We start from the raw sequence: 18587 nt of genomic DNA on the forward strand, positions 1-18587 counted from the left end.
GGATTCTGAGGCCAGATGGCGGTGCGGGATGCATGTGGCTGACACGAGGGCAGTATGCCAGAGCACTGCTGACTGGCTGCTAGCTGCCAGAGGGGGATTAGCGATAATCTCCACCATTCATCCAGAGCGTTCCAGGTTACAAAGTGCCGTCACATCTGATATCGTGTCTGGGCCACACAACTGCCCAGAGGTGGGCAGAGTGAGGATTATGATCCCCATTATACAGATGACAGCCCCGAGGTCCCTGAGGTTAAGCGTCTGGCCTGCGCTGCACAGGAAGTGGCTGAGCTGAGTACTGAGCCAGGCCTCCTCACACCACGCTGCCCAGAGCAATTTCTAGCCAGCGAAACCTCTGGAGCAGATGGCACATTTCCCCGCTCTGAACAAACCACTGAGTACAAAAACACAAATCATTTATTCTTTGGTTTTCTACACAGACACTTAAATACTGTATTGCTGTCACGCAGCTGCCTGTGCTGGCCCCTGGGGGTGGCTCTGGGCCTGTGTCCTGAGCCCTCAGCCAGGTCCAGAGGAGAGAGGGCCGTCCTGCCATGTCCACTCCAACAGCAGTAGCACCCTGCGGATGGCTGTGAGCAGGGCTCCTTGGCTGGCAGCAGACGTGTTCCCCACTGCTCCTTGGCTCCCAGGGCCGGCCAGTCCAGGGCGCAGGACAGAGTTCCGCATGGTGGGTCTGATCACCCATCCATGTGTGAGCTGGACGCTTCAGAGCTCATCCTTGTGCCCCAACTCACTGCTGGAGAGAGACCTCTCTGCAGGTTTGGGGGGGCTCTCCTGGGCTTCCTGGGGTTGCTCCTGGGGAAGGTCCATCTCTTCTGGGCTAAAGAGCATCTTCACCAGGTCATCTGCCTGCACCCTGTCCTGCAAGGACAAACCCCTGCCTACTCAGAGAGGCCTCTGGAGCAGGTACTCACCATCTCTCAGGAGCTACCCCCCTGGAGAAGAAGAAGGCTCTTCCTCAATGGCCTCCGAGCTCAGCTCCTTCCCAGCGGGTCCTACTCTCTGGGAAGGGACAGCTGAGGTGGTGCCCAATGAGGGACCAAGAGCCAGGATCGTTGCCCATCTTGGCCTCCCCACCTGGAGCCCCTTCTATAAGTAAGGAAGAAGGGCCAGGGAGGAAGAGGCAGCGTGGCCACGGTGACACAGCGCTGGAGTAAGGAGTCTCTCTGGACTCCCGAGCCCAGCGCTCCTTTCCTGTCTCAGCCCTTAGGAACGGGATTTGGGGAAGGAGGAAACAGAACCAGGGCCCAGCCAGGAACAGATCACGGCAGCACCAACGGCTCTCACCCGCTCACTGTGCCGAGCATCCAAGGTGAACCACAGGGCGATGGCACAGCGCTGCCCTCTGGTGACGGCCTTCACTCCGTGCGGGTTTTCAGTCCCTGAAGAGAAACCCACAGCCCTTCCGCACTGGGGCTGCACCTCTGCCTAAAGGGGACAAAAGTGGGGGTACACAGGACAGAGACTGGAACTTGCCTTCAGAAGAGATGTGGGGTCATCAGGGTCCAGGACTGAGGGTGGTTCCCCAGCCTGGCTTCCCAAATACCAGAGTTAAGAGAAAAGGTGACCAGTCAGAGAGGTAACTGACATGTTGCAAAGCCCCCTGGACTGGGGAGGGGAGCGCTGGCCACTGGGAAGACCAGCTGGCCGTTCTGCCCACTACACTTTGAGGGTTTCTGTCTCCCAGGGACAGGGACAAAGGCGCACTCACCGTCACAGTCTTGGCATCGAGTTCAGTGAAATAAAATTTTCCTCCATCGAAGTCTCCATTTAAGTAAAGGATGGCACTGGGAAAGGCAGAGAGCATCTCGATACAGATGTCCTCCTCCTGCTCCCCAGAGACCCCACAGCACCAGTGCCTGCATCTCCAAGTGCTCTCAACCAGCAGCTGGAGGGGGGCCTTTCATAGGAAGAAAGCCTTCTAGAACCTTCTCTGAAGCCTCACAAACACAACTCCCAACCTTCCCACTGCCCCATTCTCGTCCTAGAGAATCTACCACGCCCTCCTCTGGGGTACTTCTGTACCACGTCCACCTTTCACTATCCTACTCATCACACTACACTGCAAAGACTCCCTTATTGTCCAACTTCCTGTTCAGAGGATCTGGGGTCAAGAGACTGAACTTTGGGAACAGTTGGTCCCAAACCTGTGTGTGTGTGTGTGTGTGTGTGTGTGTGTGTGTGTGTGTGTTGCAGGAGAGGGCAAGGCACAGGGCACTTGGGGGCCTCAGAGGGAGAGCTGGCACCTGTAGTCCCGGAAGGTGTAGGCGGGGGGCTCCTTGATGCACACGAGGGCCTCAGCATTCAGGATGCAGTTGTCCACATGGACTGGGTGGCTACTGTCCTTCCTCTCAGCCTGTGCCTCTGGGGCCAAGGTAACACATGTTAGCACTGGGGCACCTCAGGAGACATTGCAGCACGTGGTGGGTGCCTCCTGAAATGCATCTGGGTCTACGGGAATGTCAATGAACGAGGGGGTTTCTGGCTAAGCCAGCAGCCTAGGGTCAGAATAAATCTGCAGGCCACCTCGAAAGGTTCTTGGTGGGGTGAGCAGGTGCAGCAAGCAGGGCTGTGGGGCTCTAACCAAGGGCAGATCCTGGGCTGAATGGCATAACCCTGGCTTTCTGGTTAGAATTGACAAAATAGGAATCCCCAGAGAAGTGAAAACGAGGAGTCAGGTCAGCAGGATGCAGGTGCAGTGAGACTCAATCCTCCAGTGGGAGATAAGGTGGGGCCAGCCCGAGGGGAGCAGAGAAGAGCAAAGGCAAGGAGTTAAGTTCAGCAGGGTGGCTGGAGAAACCATGCAGGATGATGGTCAGCAAAGAGGACAGACAGCGCTGACTGCAGGATGGCAGACAGACCGCGTTCACGGCACCGGGCGCATCATCCCTCTGCACAAACCTGCACGCCTTGTGCAGGCTGGCGGCACCGTCAAGTCATGGTGGATCCTCCTATCTGTCCCCGCTGGCCCAGTCGTGACCAGGCCCTGTCCTGCCACCTCCTACATCTCCCTCGTGTCTTCTCTTCTCTCTCCTCTCACTGCCACTTGCTGAGTTGAGGCCTCCATCTTTGCCTACCAAGGCCACTGCTGACCAGCGTTCCTTCCTCTGATCCACGCTCTCCAAGTCTCCAAGTCTCTTATCACAGAGTAGCAAAACTAACCTTGTGAAAACAAGGCCTCACTCAGCCTTTCACTGCTTGCCTCCTCCTGGCCTCCCACCGCCCACGCCCCAGGGCGCCTCCACCTGTGAGGCGCCTGGACTCCTACAGTTGTGCTCTGACCTCTTCCTTTGGGCAGGCCCACGTTCTGACAGAACTCCAAACACTCTGAGGGAGAGTAAAGCCCCCTAATCTCTGCCAGCCATCAGCACCAGGGACCCTCTGAAGGCCATGACATGACAGAGCCGCTGGCTGTGGGCCACGTGATTCCTGGAGCACTAGCTGTTTCCCTCCCTCAGGAAAGCAAAAAGGGAGTGTGAGAGGGAGAGTGAATGAGGAATAGCCTCGAAAGTGCTCTGACTTGTAAGGGCCGGCCCTGTGGCTTAGCAGTTGGGTGCGCGCGCTCCGCTGCTGGCAGCCCGGGTTCGGATCCCGGGCACACACCGACGCACCGCTTCTCTGGCCATGCTGAGCCCGCATCCCGTATACAGCAACTAGAAGGATGTGCAGCTATGACATACAACTATCCACTGGGGCTTTGGGGGAAAATAAATAAATAAATAAAAATCTAAAAAAAAAAAGAAAGTGCTCTGACTTGTAAAATACGTACATTTCTGACAAATCCAGCATTTAACAATCAGTGACAGAGAACCTGCAACATAGCTCATGACTGACCTCAAGACTCCTGTACATGCAATACCCTTGTTGAGAACCACTGGCCTACAGGATAATAACAAACTCTTGACTGTAGCTCTTGCTCACTCGGCTTCTGAAGACTGCACCAGCCTTATCTGAACGCCTCCTTCAGCCTGACCCCCGAAACGGTGACTCCCTGAGCTCCGGTCTCTCGGTGCCTCCACACCTGAGCACAGGCTCTTCTCTTTGGCTGGAACGTCCCCTCATTCGTCCCGCGCACAGTCATCACCTCCTCTGAGAAGCCCTCCTGACTCCCCGGGGAGACTGGCTGTAACCTCCTCCACTGCACCCATCGCACTGAGTTGCGACTTAAACATTTGTTTATGTTGGTTCCCCAATGAGGATGACAGGGACCGTATCCTGTCCCCATGTCCTCAGCATCCGCCTGGCACCTCACCTTCGATGGCGGTGCGGCACACCAGGTGGGAGTAGGAGAAGTAGAGGGGGGTGTCCAGGCGGAAGTAGGACTCCATGACGCGCCGCACCTTCTCCGTCACGTTGTAGTACAGCTGGGCGCTCTGCAGAGGGACTTTCCCTTCCTGCCCCAGCTGCAAAGAGACCAGTGGTCAGCACACCCTCAATGCTCCTCTGTGGGCCAACAGAGGCCACCGAGGCACCAGGCCCGCTCCTCATCCACCTGCCGAAGGTGCAGTCTCTCTGCTTACCGCACACAACACCCTCCCAGATGACGCTTTCCCCTCCCTTCATACTTCTCTTGATGAATCATTTGTGCATCCTGCTCAGAAGTACAGCCATTCTTCAGAAAGCACCCTCACAGCTTTGGGTACCAGTCTTGTCTTGCTTGCCTCATATTATTATACCTGGTCTAATAGCCAGGATTCAAAGGTTAACCTTGGTCAACTGAATCTATCCTCCCTCCGAGGCAGCTGGAATGTCGACAGGCACACCTCTTACCTTTCCTCCACCATTCCCAAGTCCTCCCCCTTCTCCACACTCTAGAACACCAAGTACTGACTCTACCTTGAGGGCTTTGAAGACAGTGACACCATAGAACTTCTCGTTAGGGGTGTGTGGGGAGGTTTGACCCCGGTAGCCATCTCCTGAAGTTGCTGCTGCCTACGAGGCCCAAAAAGCAGGCGGAGTTAGTCAGGGCAGCTGAGGGCCTGAGGAGAGGTGGTCAAGTGCTCACAGCAGAGAGCGAGCAAACCTCAGCACCGAAGAGGCACACAGGAGGAGAGGCCGGGCCCAGAGAGAAGGTGGGCCACTGGTTTCCCTTACGTTGGTCAGTTGCTGCAGCTCCTGGCACTCGTCGTCAGAGATGACGCCGTCCATCACCACCCGCTGGGAGCCATTCAAGACTTTGGAGTTCATGGTGAGACTGATGCCATCATAGAGCAGGGGGCCACCTGCAAAGCAATGACAAGCCTGTCCAGACACTCTCCATCAGATACTGCTTCCCCGTAAGGAACAGAAGTTCCAACTGTTTCCTGTTCACCAGAGGAATCTCCCATGCGGATGCTCCCAAAGGTGGGGTGGTCCAGAGGACAGCACTTGGAGCTGAAAGACAGGAGATGCAAGGCCTAGTCTGAGCTCCACTCCCAAACAGCTGCTGGCTCTCGGGCCTTCACGTTATCACTGAGAAGACATCCTAACACATGAGCTCCAGAATCAGAAAGAACTGGGTTTGACTCCTGGATCCTCCACTTCACAGCTGTGTGACCCTGGCAAGTTACTTAACCTCCCTGAGTTTTAATATTCTCACCTGGAAAATGGCATCTACCTCCTAAGTTTGATGCCTGTTTGACGTAAAGAACAACAAGGCAAGTGAAAGACTTGGCACACAGTGAATGCTCAAAAGTTTAGCTACCATCATATCATCCTCCTCATCATTTTATTTATTTATTTATTTATTTTTTAAAAATTTCAATTCGTTTTGTTTATAATTATTTATTTATTTTTTCCCCCCTAGAGTCCCAGTAGATAGTTGTATGTCACAGTTGCACATCCTTCTAGTTGCTGTATGTGGGACGTGGCCTCAGCATGGCCGGACAAGTGGTGCATCGGTGCACGCCCGGGATCTGAACCCAGGCCGCCAGCAGCGGAGCGCGCACACTCAACCGCTAAGCCACGGGGCCAGCCCCAGCACCTGTTCCAACAATTATGCAAACAACTATCACAAGGCAGACCTTGTGAGGAGAAGCGAACTGCCCTGGAAGCTCGGCAGAAAGACGGAGGGGACCCTAATGGGCCGGGAGACTAAGCAAGGCTTTGTAGGGTATATCTGATGCCTCCTGGGCAGAGAGGATGGGAAGTGTGTTAGGAGGAGGGACAGGCACGAACAACGACTCGTGGGCAGAGAGAGGCTCAAGGCTCAAGGCACAGGAGCAGCCCAGTGTGGGTGAAGAGAAGTACAAATGGGGGAAGAGCGGAACACAGTTGAAGGGGCAGGCAGGAGGATGGCGTCAGAGTCCCTGTGGCTGGAAGACAGGTCCAGCCCCATGTGGGAAGAGGCAAGGACAGACTGGAAGAGGAAAGCTGAGTGCCAACAGGAGGATAAGAAAGGGGTTGGGCAGAGAGACGAGAAACAGAGCAGAGTCATAATGGGAGGCCTCCCCGGCAGATTGGAGGGGAGGAGGACCAAAGGAGACCCCAAGATTGTGGGGTTGGTAACAGGATGAATGATGGCAGTTGGGAGAAAACAGTTTCGCAGTAGGGAGACAGGATGAGTTTTGTCCTATAAATACTTACTGAAGTGAACTAAACTAGTGTTACTGTGACACAGGGGTCTTATTTTTTAACCAAAGGCCAACTCTCAGTGCTCTTTCCAGGTGGGAGTCCTGGTGGCAAGTTAGGAAGGACATTGAGGCGAGGCTAAGCCCTGCCCCGTGCTGGCTCAGGCCCCGAGGCTGGCCCATGGTGAGCTTGGCACTGCTGGGGGGGGGTGCTGCCCAGCTGACGTGGGGATGACCCGCCTTGCTGCCTCCACGACAGCTGCAGACGGGCCCTGAGCTCTGTCTTCTTACCTTCCCGGGTCAGCCTGCTCACATCCAGCGACTCCTTGGTCTTCTCTTCCACAAGAGTCTCAATCTCCTTCATAAGGTTTCCAATCTCCTGGGAGATACGGACGGCTGTTTCCCGTTCTGACCTGTGAGCACAGCCACCCTGAGGACTGTATTCTGGGGCTGGCCCTGCCTCCCACCCCAACTGCCCAGACTGGACCTGCCCACCCCTTGCCAGGAGTTCACATCTGCCTGGGCTCAGGAAGCCTCAAGTGCTTCATCAGACTGATCCAATCATGCAGTTTCTTCAAGGTCCTCACTTCTGTTTCTCTTGCAGTCTCTTGGGAATCACCTCTTCAGGAGTCCATGAATCCTAAAAGCAGATCAGAAAAAAATGAACACTGTAGGCTGACCTACTTAATCTTCCAGGTTTCGATGCACAGACTAGGGCCTACAGGAGAATCCCCCTTACCAGCTGCCTCCTCTCAGGAGATGAAGTGAGAGGCTGCTGAACCTAAGTCACCTGGAGCCAGCTGCCCAGAATTCCCTTTTATCTTCCCCTGTCTCTTGTCCACAGGCTTCATAGCCCCATGTTTGGCTCAACCCCTAAGAGTTTTTTCCCCAGAGTCACACAGTGCACCACTCAGCCCCATCCCTTGCCCTCCTCACTCCCTCCCTCCCCAGCTCCTGCACTCTGGCTCACCGGATCAACAAAGGGAATTCCAAAGACATCATAAGCGAAGAAAAGCAGCTCCTTCTCCAGCAGGCTTCGCTGGCGGTGCTCCCGTGCACTCTGAGGAAACAAGTGGAGGGAAGGCCCTGGAGCTCAGCCCGTCCGCTAACTCTCGGGGTGCCCCTGGCATTCCCACTGCTGCTCCAGTGTGACCTGAGGCTTCCCCTCCCACTAGCACTACCGTGTCCATTCCCCAGTCTGGGACAAAAGTCTCACTTCTGTGCTTGAGGTCACTCTCGCCTGGCACAAGCAGTACCTCTGAGGGTGGCATAGCCAGGGTTCCCTTGAAGGGAAAAAGCCCCCTTCCTGCCCCTGCCGGAAATCTCTGAGACAGAAAATCTGATGATTCTCAGGAGATGTGGAAATATTCTTCAAAGAAGGAAAATTCCTTCTCGACTTCTGCAGGAGTTCAATACTCAGGAAGGAAATCGAGGCAACTCGTGTGTTACTCATTTAATCTTTACAGCCACCTCTGAGGTTGATACTATTATCTTTATTTTACAGACGAGGACACTGAGGTGCAGAAGGGATATGTGACTAATTTAAGGTGACACTATAGGAAATGGTAGAGCAGGGACCTACATTCAAACCCAGGTCTTTCCTATCCTAAAGCCCATGTGCTTTTTACTACGCCACCTCCCTCCCCTCAGACTCTGAATGGTCTATGTCCCTCCCTGAAGGTGGGCAGCTGCAGCAAGAGGGCACCTGGCCCTCCCTACATGTGCTCACAGGTAGGGCTTACCCAGGGCAGGGAAACTAAGTACCTTCCGGGGTCACATCTTTCCCTAGGTGCCCTGCTAGTCTCCAAGCAGCAGAAGGAAGGAAAAGAAAAAGAAGACATCATCAGTTGAAATAAAAGATGAGGGCAGTTAAGAAAATGCTAAAGGCATCAATGAATCCTATATCATCTATTATATTTACCTGAGAGGAAGATGGACATTTTCTCCTAAGGAGTTTAAATGATTGGCTTCCTTCACCAAGTGCTAGACACCCAGCTAGGTACGGTTCCTCACTGAACCCTTTCCACTGCTCTATGAGGCTACTAGGGAGCAAATCCCACTTCCTCCGTTTATTCATTCAACACTGATTTGCTGAGCATCAGCTCTGTGTCAGGAACTGTGCTGCCACAAGGAAAAGGCAGGAAAACAGAGATTCCATCACCACTGCTCCCACCATAAGCCACTGGGAAAGTTACCTCATCTCCTGAAGCCTAAACGTCCTCATTTCTAACATGGGTAGAATGGTGCCCACCTCACAGGGCAGCTGTTTATGATTAGATGAGATGATGGGTGTAAACATAGTGCAGCGCTTGGCTGTGGACAGGGCTCAACAAACGTTTGTTACTTTCTTTCTAGAACGGGAGTTCTAGTTAGAAAGAGTAGATTCACCACATGGGCTTATTTTCCCTTTCTGCCCCAGACTCACTAATATGACCCTAAGTGGGGAAAAGAAAAGGTCTTAACCCAGCAAGACAAAGAGACCAGGAGAAGTGCCATCTCAAATCCAGATGGTCACCATCTAGCGGCCACAGAGGACAAATACAAGGTAACCGGTCTCCACTGAGGAGGGACGGTGAGAGAAGGATTATTTCTATGGGGGATTCCAGAGCTAGGAAGGAAGAGCCTCGGTTTTTCCTTCAGGGTAGGCTGGTGGTGCCACCTCACCGGGTTGTTATGAGCATTAAATGAAATAAAAGCTATGAAAGAATTTTGTAAGCTATAAAATGCCACACACATTTGAAGGGTGGTTCTTTTCAACAGTAACAACCGAATGAGAAGTCTGCTACTGCCACATCATCTGCCCACTTCTCCCAGAGAACAGAGGGAACATGAGCCACCTCGGGTGGGGCCAGGCAGGCCGGAAGACCGTGAGGAAAGCACCTGCTCCAGCTGTGTGTTCCTGGGTGTGTGGACAGCACCCTGCATGCGTCTCCCACTTGGGGAATGTGGTGCCTCAGTGGATATGGAGAGGAGGGAAGAGTGGGAACACCCCACACTCTGCCGACTCCGCCTCCTCCCTCCACCTCGTGAGTGCCCCTCTTCTCAACACTGCCTCCCTCAGGCCTCGGAGGCTCTCCTCTGCACCACCACAATCGCCTCCAACTGCTCTCCGGCTTCCCGTTGCTTCCCTTTCTGAGCCCTGCCCCATCACATCTTGTCAGGCTACTGCTTAAACTCTTCGAGGACTTGCCACCGTCTGCCTCATGAAATACAGTCTCAGGTTGTGGCATGGCACTTAAGACCCTTCAAAATCTGACCCTCCCAGGCCTCATCTCCTGTAACTCCCCAGTACCACCTTCCATTTATATGTGACAATTGTCCAGGTTGTTTGCACATGCTGTTCTCTGTCTAAAAGGCCCTTCCCTGCCTCATTCACCTACTGAGGGCTTTTAAAACCAAATGCCAACACCACTTCCCCTTGCAAAGCCTTCCCTGACTCTGCAGGCAGTCAGTTGATGACGTCCCCCTGCTTCCACGACAGCCTGCACGCATGTCTACTATTACATTCTCTATAGTGTTCTATAAACTTTGGATTATATATCTCTAAGGTACGTTTTGGATAGCATTCAAAAGGACATGAAAGTAATCATATATAGCTAAAAAAAATCCCCAGAGAGACAAACATAAATAGAAACAGTCAGGCCTCCCTCCACACCCCTGACCTGTAGGCCCACGCCTCAGGGGTAATCCCTATTAAGTTTCTTATCAATCTGTCCAGAAAGTTTAAAATTTTAAAAATATATATGTCTTACAAAAACATAAATAGGATATAATATAATTACAGTTCTCTATCTTCTTTTTTTCTTTACCTAAAATTGGATCATGGAGCTAATTTCATATTGGTGCACAGTAATCTACTCATGCAATATAAGAGTTGTCTTGTATGTCATTGAATGCATGTACCATAATTTATTTAACTAGTCCCCAAATTGATGGCATTTAGCTTGTTTCTAGTTTTTTTGCTTTTAGCAGTGGTGTTCCGATGCACATCTGTGCACGTGCACCTTTGCATCCTGTGTGGTACAGCTGCGAGGTGAATCCTGGCAGTTGAATTGCTGGTTAAATGAACAGTGCGATTTGCAGTACCCCAACAGTGCAGGGGTGTGCCTGTTTTCTCACCCCCTACCTTTGTCTAATATATTTGTTGCATAAACAACTGAGTGGCCTCTAGAGTAACTGTAGCTATTTACCATTTTTTCCTTTGACAAAATGAAAAACTAGTCTAAAGTTACAGCCATTTTTATACAAAATGTAGGTGGAGTTTGGGAAAGGCCAGCAGGACACAAGTGACTGAGGGCCACAGTGATAAGCCACCCCGTTTCAGGAAGTGGCTGAGGTCAGAGGCGAGAAAACTGGCCACCTGCTACCTGTGTACCATCAGCAAGACTCCCGCAATGCTACCTGTGCACACAACACTTTGTACATACTCGTACTGCGCCTGTTGGCTCAAGACCTCATTTGACCCTCACACTCATCCTGTGTTGAAGACAGAGCAAGAACCACAGTCCCATTTTATAGAAGGAGAAACCGAGACTCAGAGGGGCAATGGAGCATGCCTAAGATCCCACCCGACGTGCCAAAGGTCACACGGCTAGTAAGTGCAGGAGCCAGCACTTCAGCCCAGACTAGTGACTTCAAATCCACCTCATGGTTCTGGGCTCAAGAAGGAGAGGGTCTAGGGTCTGTGCAAGGCTTACGTACAAATATCAAGGCTCAAATCTCATTATGTTAAAAACAGAGAACTTTCGGGCCGGCCCCGTGGCTTAGCGGTTAAGTGCGCGCGCTCTGCTGCTGGCGGCCCGGGGTTCGGATCCCGGGCGCGCACTGATGCACCGCTTCTCCGGCCATGCTGAGGCCGCGTCCCACATACAGCAACTAGAAGGAAGTGCAGCTATGACATACAACTATCTACTGGGGCTTTGGGGGAAAAAATAAATAAAAAAATTAAAAAAAAAAACAGAGAACTTTTCACGTTTTTAATTACAAAAATAATACCCATTCACTGCAGGGAATTTAGAAAATATGAATGAGCAAAATACAAAAATCACCCATAATTCCACCACCCAGAAATAACCATTGTTAACATTTCAGTGCATTTCATTTTAGTCTTTGTATTTGATAGACTTTTCTCCTTGTTTTGGAATCAGATGGGAATAATGCTGAAAGAGGGAGAGATCAGACAATGGCAGAAAGAAGAGGAGATAGGGAGGAAAACAGAGACAGAAAACAGGTGAGTTAAAAAAAAAATTTAGCATGAAGTAAAAAAATGACAGATTTTGGTCAAATGGTGTCAAGTCTCAAAGTAGGGGCACCAAAAAAGAGAAAGAACATGGCTGCTGTGCAGTCCTGTTTTTCTTTGCCAGCTCACAGACGTCTGGGCCCAGATCATGCTGATTATGGCTCCCATGTGTTCCCCAAGCTTCCTGTGCTCCCTTGTTCTCTGAGGGGGAAGCGGTCTGTGCACGCACACCCCACGCACCCTGTCCCCACCATACCCAAGCAGGGCTGGCTCTCCTTCCTCTACCCCACTCTCTGCCCTCTGGGTTCAGCTCGCAGCTGCCCTAACTAATGGAAGTCTCTCACCTCACGGGGGCCAATGGACGTGGCTTGTTCTTCTCCAAGCATGGCTGTATAGTAGGCCAGATTCTGGTTCATCACCTCGTCGTTGGGGAAGAAGAGGAGATAGGTCTTGGCACATTCAATAGCCTGTGAATAATTCCCAACTGCAAAGGGCAAAAAAAATGGCTGAGAAGAAAGGGTCTAATCTTGGGTACCAGGAACCACTAGTGTACAGTCTCAGCACAGCTCAGGAAATGATGACACAATAGGATGGCACCAGCTACATAACAGGACTGTCTGATTTGGGGGAGAAGTTATAGAATACACATAGAATATATAACTGATTTTACGGTATGCAGGGTCCTCAGATAATTCAAACACTGGCCTCAACATTCCCAATCATTAGACCAATTTCAGGAATATTCCCCTGTCTTCCTACCTTTTTTCCCCCTATGGATTTTCAGAAGACGGGGGAAGATTACAATAGCAGATTGCCTCTTTGGCATAACAGTTCTTGTTGATATGTGTCAGTCTCCTCAACTCAATTATATACACCATATATTCTTTTTTTTTGTGTGTGAGGAGATCAGCCCTGTGCAAACATCTGCCAATCCTCCTCTTTTTTTTTGCTGAGGAAGACGGGCCCTGGGCTAACATCCATGCCCATCTTCCTCCACTTTACATGGGACGCCGCCACAGCATGGCTTAGCCAAGCGGTGTATCAGTGCGCGCCTGGGGTCCGAACCGGCGAACCCTGAGCCGCCGCAGCGGAGCACGCGCGCACTTAACTGCTTGCGCCACCGGGCCGGCCCCAACACCATATATTCTTGAACATGCTGTAACGCTTAGCACACAGCAGGAACGCAGTAAAGGCCTGCAGACCTGTTGCTTTTAGGATACTGACAGCAGCCCCACCGCAACCCCTAAGAGCATCAGTGCTGTGCTAGGGAGGAGGGCTGGGAAATGTGCTGTGAACTGGTTGAAATGGTAGTACCCTTGCCTTTGCTATAACTTAATTCAGATGCAAAATTAGATTACAAATGTTATAGAAAGGACAAGAGAGAGAGGTCCTAGAGTCTCCTTCTCCCAGCTTTTTGGGCTGCTGGTACCAGCTTCCAGGGCAGTGGCTTGTGACAAGGCCCCCAGGGATCACCGGCATGGTGCCTCCCAGAGCCACAGAGAGAAGCCAAATGTGTTGAAGAAGCCCAGTGGCCATAATCCTGCCTACCTTGCTTTTGGCTTCTTAGTTAAAAGCAGCCGAGAAAGAGGAAAGCAGGCCTTACTGTTATAGTAGGCAAACTGCAGATAATTATAATGCGATGGGAGGAAGTCTTCAAAGGGCTTCTCTCGACTTGGGTGGGAAGCAAGCTCGGTGACACAGCTCTGCTTACAGCTGAGGACCTGGATGTAATGATCTGAAAGGAATCAAGGAGAGGGACTACGCATAAGGTCAGTCTTCAAGATTCAAAGTCTGGTTAAGACGAACAAATTCAAGTGGAAGCAATTTTCAGTCAGATTCCCAGATTTAAGAAATTTGGGAATGAGGCTGAAGAGCTGCGTCTGTATTATCACGATATTGCCCTCAGAGCCCAGGCAGGCCTGGTGAGGGCTGGGCTCCGAGCGCGCACCTGTAATGGCCTGGAAGAGGTCTGCATTGTAGTCGAGGTAGTTATAGCCGTCGTAGTCATAGGGCCCTTCGCAGAGAGCCCGGCACTCCTCATCGGCCACGAAGTACTCTTGCAGGGCTGCCTCTAGGTGGGGCACAGCGTCCTGCGGCTGCTCCTCTGAGTAGAGTCGCACTCCCAGTCGGAACTCGTGCTACTGGGAGGAAGGGGTACTCAAACACAGGCCAGAGACAACCCTCTCCTCGCCGATGGCTACCTTCACAGGCATCCTCATATCCTACTGGTGTCAGGCTGTGGATGGAAAGGGCGGCTGCTACATAACGAAGGCCTTTTGTCAATGGTCTTTACTTGTTTCTTTTGAAATTTAAAAACATTTAACTCAATCTAGATGAAAGATGTATGGGAGCTCATTGTAATTTTCTTGCACTTTTCTGTAGGGCTAAAAGTTCTCAAAATAAAAGCTTAATAAAAAAATGTAACTCTTAAGTGTCAGAATGTGGTCTGTGGCGATGAGAGCAATCTTTGCAGCAGTCAGGGGTAATGGGGGCTGCTGCCACTGATTACAGACTTCGGTTTTGCTATCTGTGAGACACAGCCCCCTCTCGTGGACAATAACTATTTTCATTTGTCACAAAATCACTAAAAAAAACCCCGCAAAACTGTGTATAGTTGTATAATGTAACAGATGCACACAATTTACTTTTAAAAGTCATTCTGACATTGTTTCTGATATCTCTATTTCTAAACTATTAACATTTAAGAGAACATACACTCTTTACAAAAATGCTATATTATCACAGACAATATCTCTTACGGAACAGACTTTTCCTGCTGAACAAATAGAATAAGAACACTGAGGAACACTGTGCCACTTATTGTAGTGCAAAGCAAAAACCTACATGACCAAAAGTAAATTAATATGATCTATGCATAAGATGGACTATCATGCAGCCATTAAAAGTTGTGTTTTCAAAGAAAATTTAAAGATATGAGAAAAGGCTCATGATATAATGTTAGTTCAAAAAGGATGATGAAAAATACATATATAATATGACACCAAATTAGGTTAAAAAATTAGATAGACTTATTAGATTATTAGACTTGTTATATTATATATATACATACATATAATATATATTATAATATTATTATATTATTAGACTATTAGACTTATTAGATTAGACTTAAAAAACTGGCCAAAATATCAACTACTGGTTTTCTTAAGGTGATAGTATTATAGATGATTACTTTCTGTTTTATACTTATCTGCATTTTTCTAATGTTGTTCAATGAACATATATTACTTCTGTAATCAGAAAACAACCCTAGTCAATGTCACTTTGATAAAAAGACAGAGAGAGAGACAGGGATCAAGTTTTTTACCATATGGGGTTTGGCCTCAAGATCCTTGAAGTCAGCCTCCTTCACCCCAGACATGGTTTGGTAATAGTCTAGGTTCTGACGCATCTCCATGTGCTCGGGATTGCCCACGAAGAAGGTGTGCGCCGCTGCTACGGCTTTCTCCAACTTGTTTATCTAAGAACGAAGCACAAGAACATAATTCTCACACCCAAACCCTGAAGGTTTGTATCCAAATGCGCAGTCCACGGTAAACAGGAAATCCCAGCCTTCCTGAGCCTTCCACTCAAATTGTGCCCCAGCCCCTGCCAGCCCCAGAAAACACACCTACCACAGGAACTACACACCAGAGATTAGCACAAGGGTCCTGGGCGGATTTTCAGCTATTTTTCAAATCAGGCTCAGGGGTCCCCAAGTTACAGGAGGTAATGCTTCATCGGTGTAAACTTTCTATTTTAAAACAAAGGTCCTATTGTAGGGGGAAGGCTGTGGAAGACTAACTGCCCAAATAACACATTCTCAAGATTCAGATGTAGCAACTGAGCTGAAGACAGCCTAAGGCTTCAAGGATTTAGGGGTAGGGGAGAAAGAGCAGTTAACAATTAGACCATACCTAAGAATTTGCTTAGAAAATACTTTTTTTCCCCATAAAATAAGTGTTTTTGACACATTCAAGGAAAAGGTAGGTGGCTGAAAAATCCTAAGGTTCTATACCAAATCCACACAAGGCATCTTCTGACTCAAAGCCCAGGGCTCACGAGGTAAAAACAAGTAGCTATAAAGAAATCTGAGGAGAAAAAGTGTGCTACCCACGATGATAATGCCCACAGCAATGGACTCCAGAACATCCAAGTGACACAGGTTCATACGTAGACTCCAGAATCAATCACTGATGACCTAATGATTAACTACAGGGCTTTGGGGTCAGACAGACCGGTGACAGATCTAGGTTTAACCACTCACTTGCTGGGGCTTTAGACAAATTACTTCAAGTTTACTCTCTAAACTCAGTTCCCTAATCTGTCATCTGCAGACAGCCCTCACTCACTACCTCACAGGATTATCGGGAAGGTTAACTGGGGCAACGTATATGCAGCTTCTCACACATGGTGCCGGGTGCATATTAAATGCTCAATCAATGTTAGCTCAGTAACTGTAAATCTTAGCATATTAGTAATACGCTTAGAAAATATTTTTTCTTTTCTGGTCATCAGTACTAGTAAGTGCACACTAAAAAAGGAGTCAGCCTTGGCCTGTGACGCTAAAATAGCTAGTATCCCAAGGTCAATAATCCTCATCTGTGTACCTCAGTTTCCTCAATGGTAAAATCAGAAATTCTCTCAAGTCTGTCCCTTTTGTGGAGTTATTCTCTCTCCCCTATCTTTGGGCATTGCTGTTGCCTTGCTCTGTTCTCCCCCATCTCCTCCCTCCTCTCTCTGCCCCAGCCCTTCTTTACTCCCTAAGCACTGAGGCACCGAATTTCCTTCTCTCATGTGGACAACTACATTCATCTCCTAATGGTTCGCCCTGCCACCACTTTCTCCTTCCAAGGCTTATTCCTCGTGGCTTCCAGAATTAACATTCTGAAACCCAATTCTGATGATGGCTTCCTGAGGCCTGCAGAATTTTCTTCCCAGTCTTGCCTCACTCTGTCTGGAACAGCCATCTTTCTTCTTCTCTAGCAGTATTTAGGATCAGCTTCAAATGTCATCCTTTCTTTCAAGTCTTTCTAATTTCTGTGAGACAAAGCTAGATTCTCCTTCCTTTGTGCCCCCACAGACCTGTGACATATTCTTTTAGCAGTTCTTACTACAGTGAGTCTTAACAGGAAAGCAAGACAAAACAAAAACATATCAAGTCAAGCATTTTAATTACCTATACAAGAACTGGAATGTAGTAGGTATTCAATAAATGTTTGTCAAAGAATTTTAAAAAGTGCTATTAAGTGACATGACCAAAGACACAGCCTAATTATTTTGGTTTCAGGTCCAGTATTCATTTGAGTAACTAGGAGGAATGGAGCAGAACTGTGTAAGCAAAATGCTTGTGGAGAGGAGGAAATCTGAGGTCCCCAAGATTTTCTTAGTCTCTCTTTAGGCTGATTTGAAGGTCTATTAAACTATGGATATTATAGATAATCGGCATAGCTCCTCCTTCTTTTATTTCCCCCAACAAAATGCGGCTAATAATAGCACCTTCCTTACAGGATAGATATTGCAAGAATCTGGGCAAAGGAATTAACAAACGCAAAGTACTTAAAACGGTGCCTGAAAGTCTGTGCTGGCTGTCATCATCATCACGCAAGCCAGGAGCACTCCAAATCCATGTATACACTGGGACTTAAGGCACTCTGGAATTCCTAAAAATACCCATTTTCTTTGGAAACCTGACAGAAGGGCCTGAGGGTCCCCCACAGGGAGGCGCTAGACAGCCCTTACTGGCGACGTGGCAACCTCAGGTCCTGAAAGGGAGCTGCAGCGCTCGGGCTCGGGCAGCAAGAAAAGTATCCCCGAAACACGAACCGGAAGGAAGATATTGTAAAAGGTCCCAGCTTCTCTCTCGGACACTTACAATGAAATCAGGATGAGAGACCCAAGCTGCCGCTCTCGGGGGCCTCCCGGGGAACACAGGCCAAGTATTGCTGGGTCTGTGCCTTAGCCCCCAGGCTGGACCTTTGGGGTCCAATCTCCCTATGAGAGCCAGGCGAGACAGGTCTCCCGGCAGCGTCCCTGCTCTCCCTGGATCCGAGGAGAACTCCCCGGCCAGGAGGCCACCTTCCCTCTTCGCGGACGCTTCCCTGACCCCCCAAGTTCCCCCGGGTCGCCTGCCACCACGCCCAGAAGGCCCCCGGCCGCCCGAGCCCGGGCAGGTCTGCACCTTGAAGTAGGCGACCTGCAGGTAGTTGTAGGGGCTCCGCTTGCGGAACTCCAACTCCAGCTCCTCGCTGAGCGCGTGCGCGGCCGGCGGCCCGAGGCAGCGGCGCAGGCAGGCGGCGCGGCGCAGCAGGCCCCCGAAGACGCGCAGGTCGCGCAGGGCGGCGGCGCCCGCGGCCGGCGCCGGGCTCGGGGGCGCGTCGGGGTCCAGCTCCCACGGCAGGTCGGCGGCACAGCGGGTGCGGCAGCGCAGGCGGAGGGCGCGCAGGGCGGCCCGCGAGCGCAGCGCCCGCTCCATGCTCAGAACCACCCCGGCCCAGTCCCCGCGCGCGTAGGCCGCGGTCCCGTCGGCGAAGAGCAGATCAGGCGCCGCCATGTCCCATCCCGCCTCGGACTCCACCTCCGCCCGGGAGGCGGCGGCGGCGACGGCCAGCAGCGCGGTCAGCAACCTCAACGCGCGCGCCGCCATTGCCTCCTCCGACCTAACGGGACCGTGCGCCGCCCGCCACGGAGGCCGCAGTACCACCCCCGGCAGCCCCGCCCCCGAGCGAAGCTCCGCCTCCCAGGCCCGGCGGCGCATGCCCAGGAGGCTTTCACCGCCTCTG

At 50.7% G+C, this 18587-nt stretch overlaps 1 protein-coding gene across 1 annotated transcript; it reads right to left on the minus strand.

Annotated features, from left to right (window-relative positions):
- Nucleotides 1-396: 396 nt before the first annotated feature.
- On the minus strand, nucleotides 397-18466 carry P3H1 (prolyl 3-hydroxylase 1). Its single transcript, XM_058552112.1, has 15 exons — nucleotides 17987-18466; nucleotides 15134-15286; nucleotides 13754-13943; nucleotides 13409-13540; nucleotides 12150-12289; nucleotides 7537-7626; nucleotides 7154-7206; nucleotides 6858-6979; nucleotides 5113-5240; nucleotides 4855-4950; nucleotides 4271-4421; nucleotides 2265-2382; nucleotides 1730-1805; nucleotides 1306-1446; nucleotides 397-879 (listed from the first exon to the last, which is right to left on the minus strand). The coding sequence occupies exons 1-15, from the start codon at nucleotides 18449-18451 to the stop codon at nucleotides 724-726; spliced, it is 2211 nt and encodes a 736-aa protein (XP_058408095.1). The 5' UTR covers nucleotides 18452-18466; the 3' UTR covers nucleotides 397-723.
- Between the last annotated feature and the right edge of the window lie 121 nt (nucleotides 18467-18587).

The sequence above is a fragment of the Diceros bicornis genome, chromosome 13 (assembly GCF_020826845.1).
Source record: "Diceros bicornis minor isolate mBicDic1 chromosome 13, mDicBic1.mat.cur, whole genome shotgun sequence".
NCBI classification, from domain to species: Eukaryota; Metazoa; Chordata; class Mammalia; order Perissodactyla; family Rhinocerotidae; genus Diceros; species Diceros bicornis.

What these genes read in the sequence shown, in the direction of transcription:
- P3H1 (XM_058552112.1), bottom strand. Translation starts at nt 18,451, where the DNA reads ATGGCGGCGCGCGCGTTGAGGTTGCTGACCGCGCTGCTGGCCGTCGCC. An exon ending in CCTCTTCCAGGCCATTACAG is followed by an intron (nt 13,541 to 13,753) that starts GTGCGCGCTCGG and finishes GATTCCTTTCAG; the next exon opens with ATCATTACATCCAGGTCCTC. An exon ending in AGCTGCAGCAACTGACCAAC is followed by an intron (nt 4,951 to 5,112) that starts GTAAGGGAAACC and finishes TGGGCCTCGTAG; the next exon opens with GCAGCAGCAACTTCAGGAGA.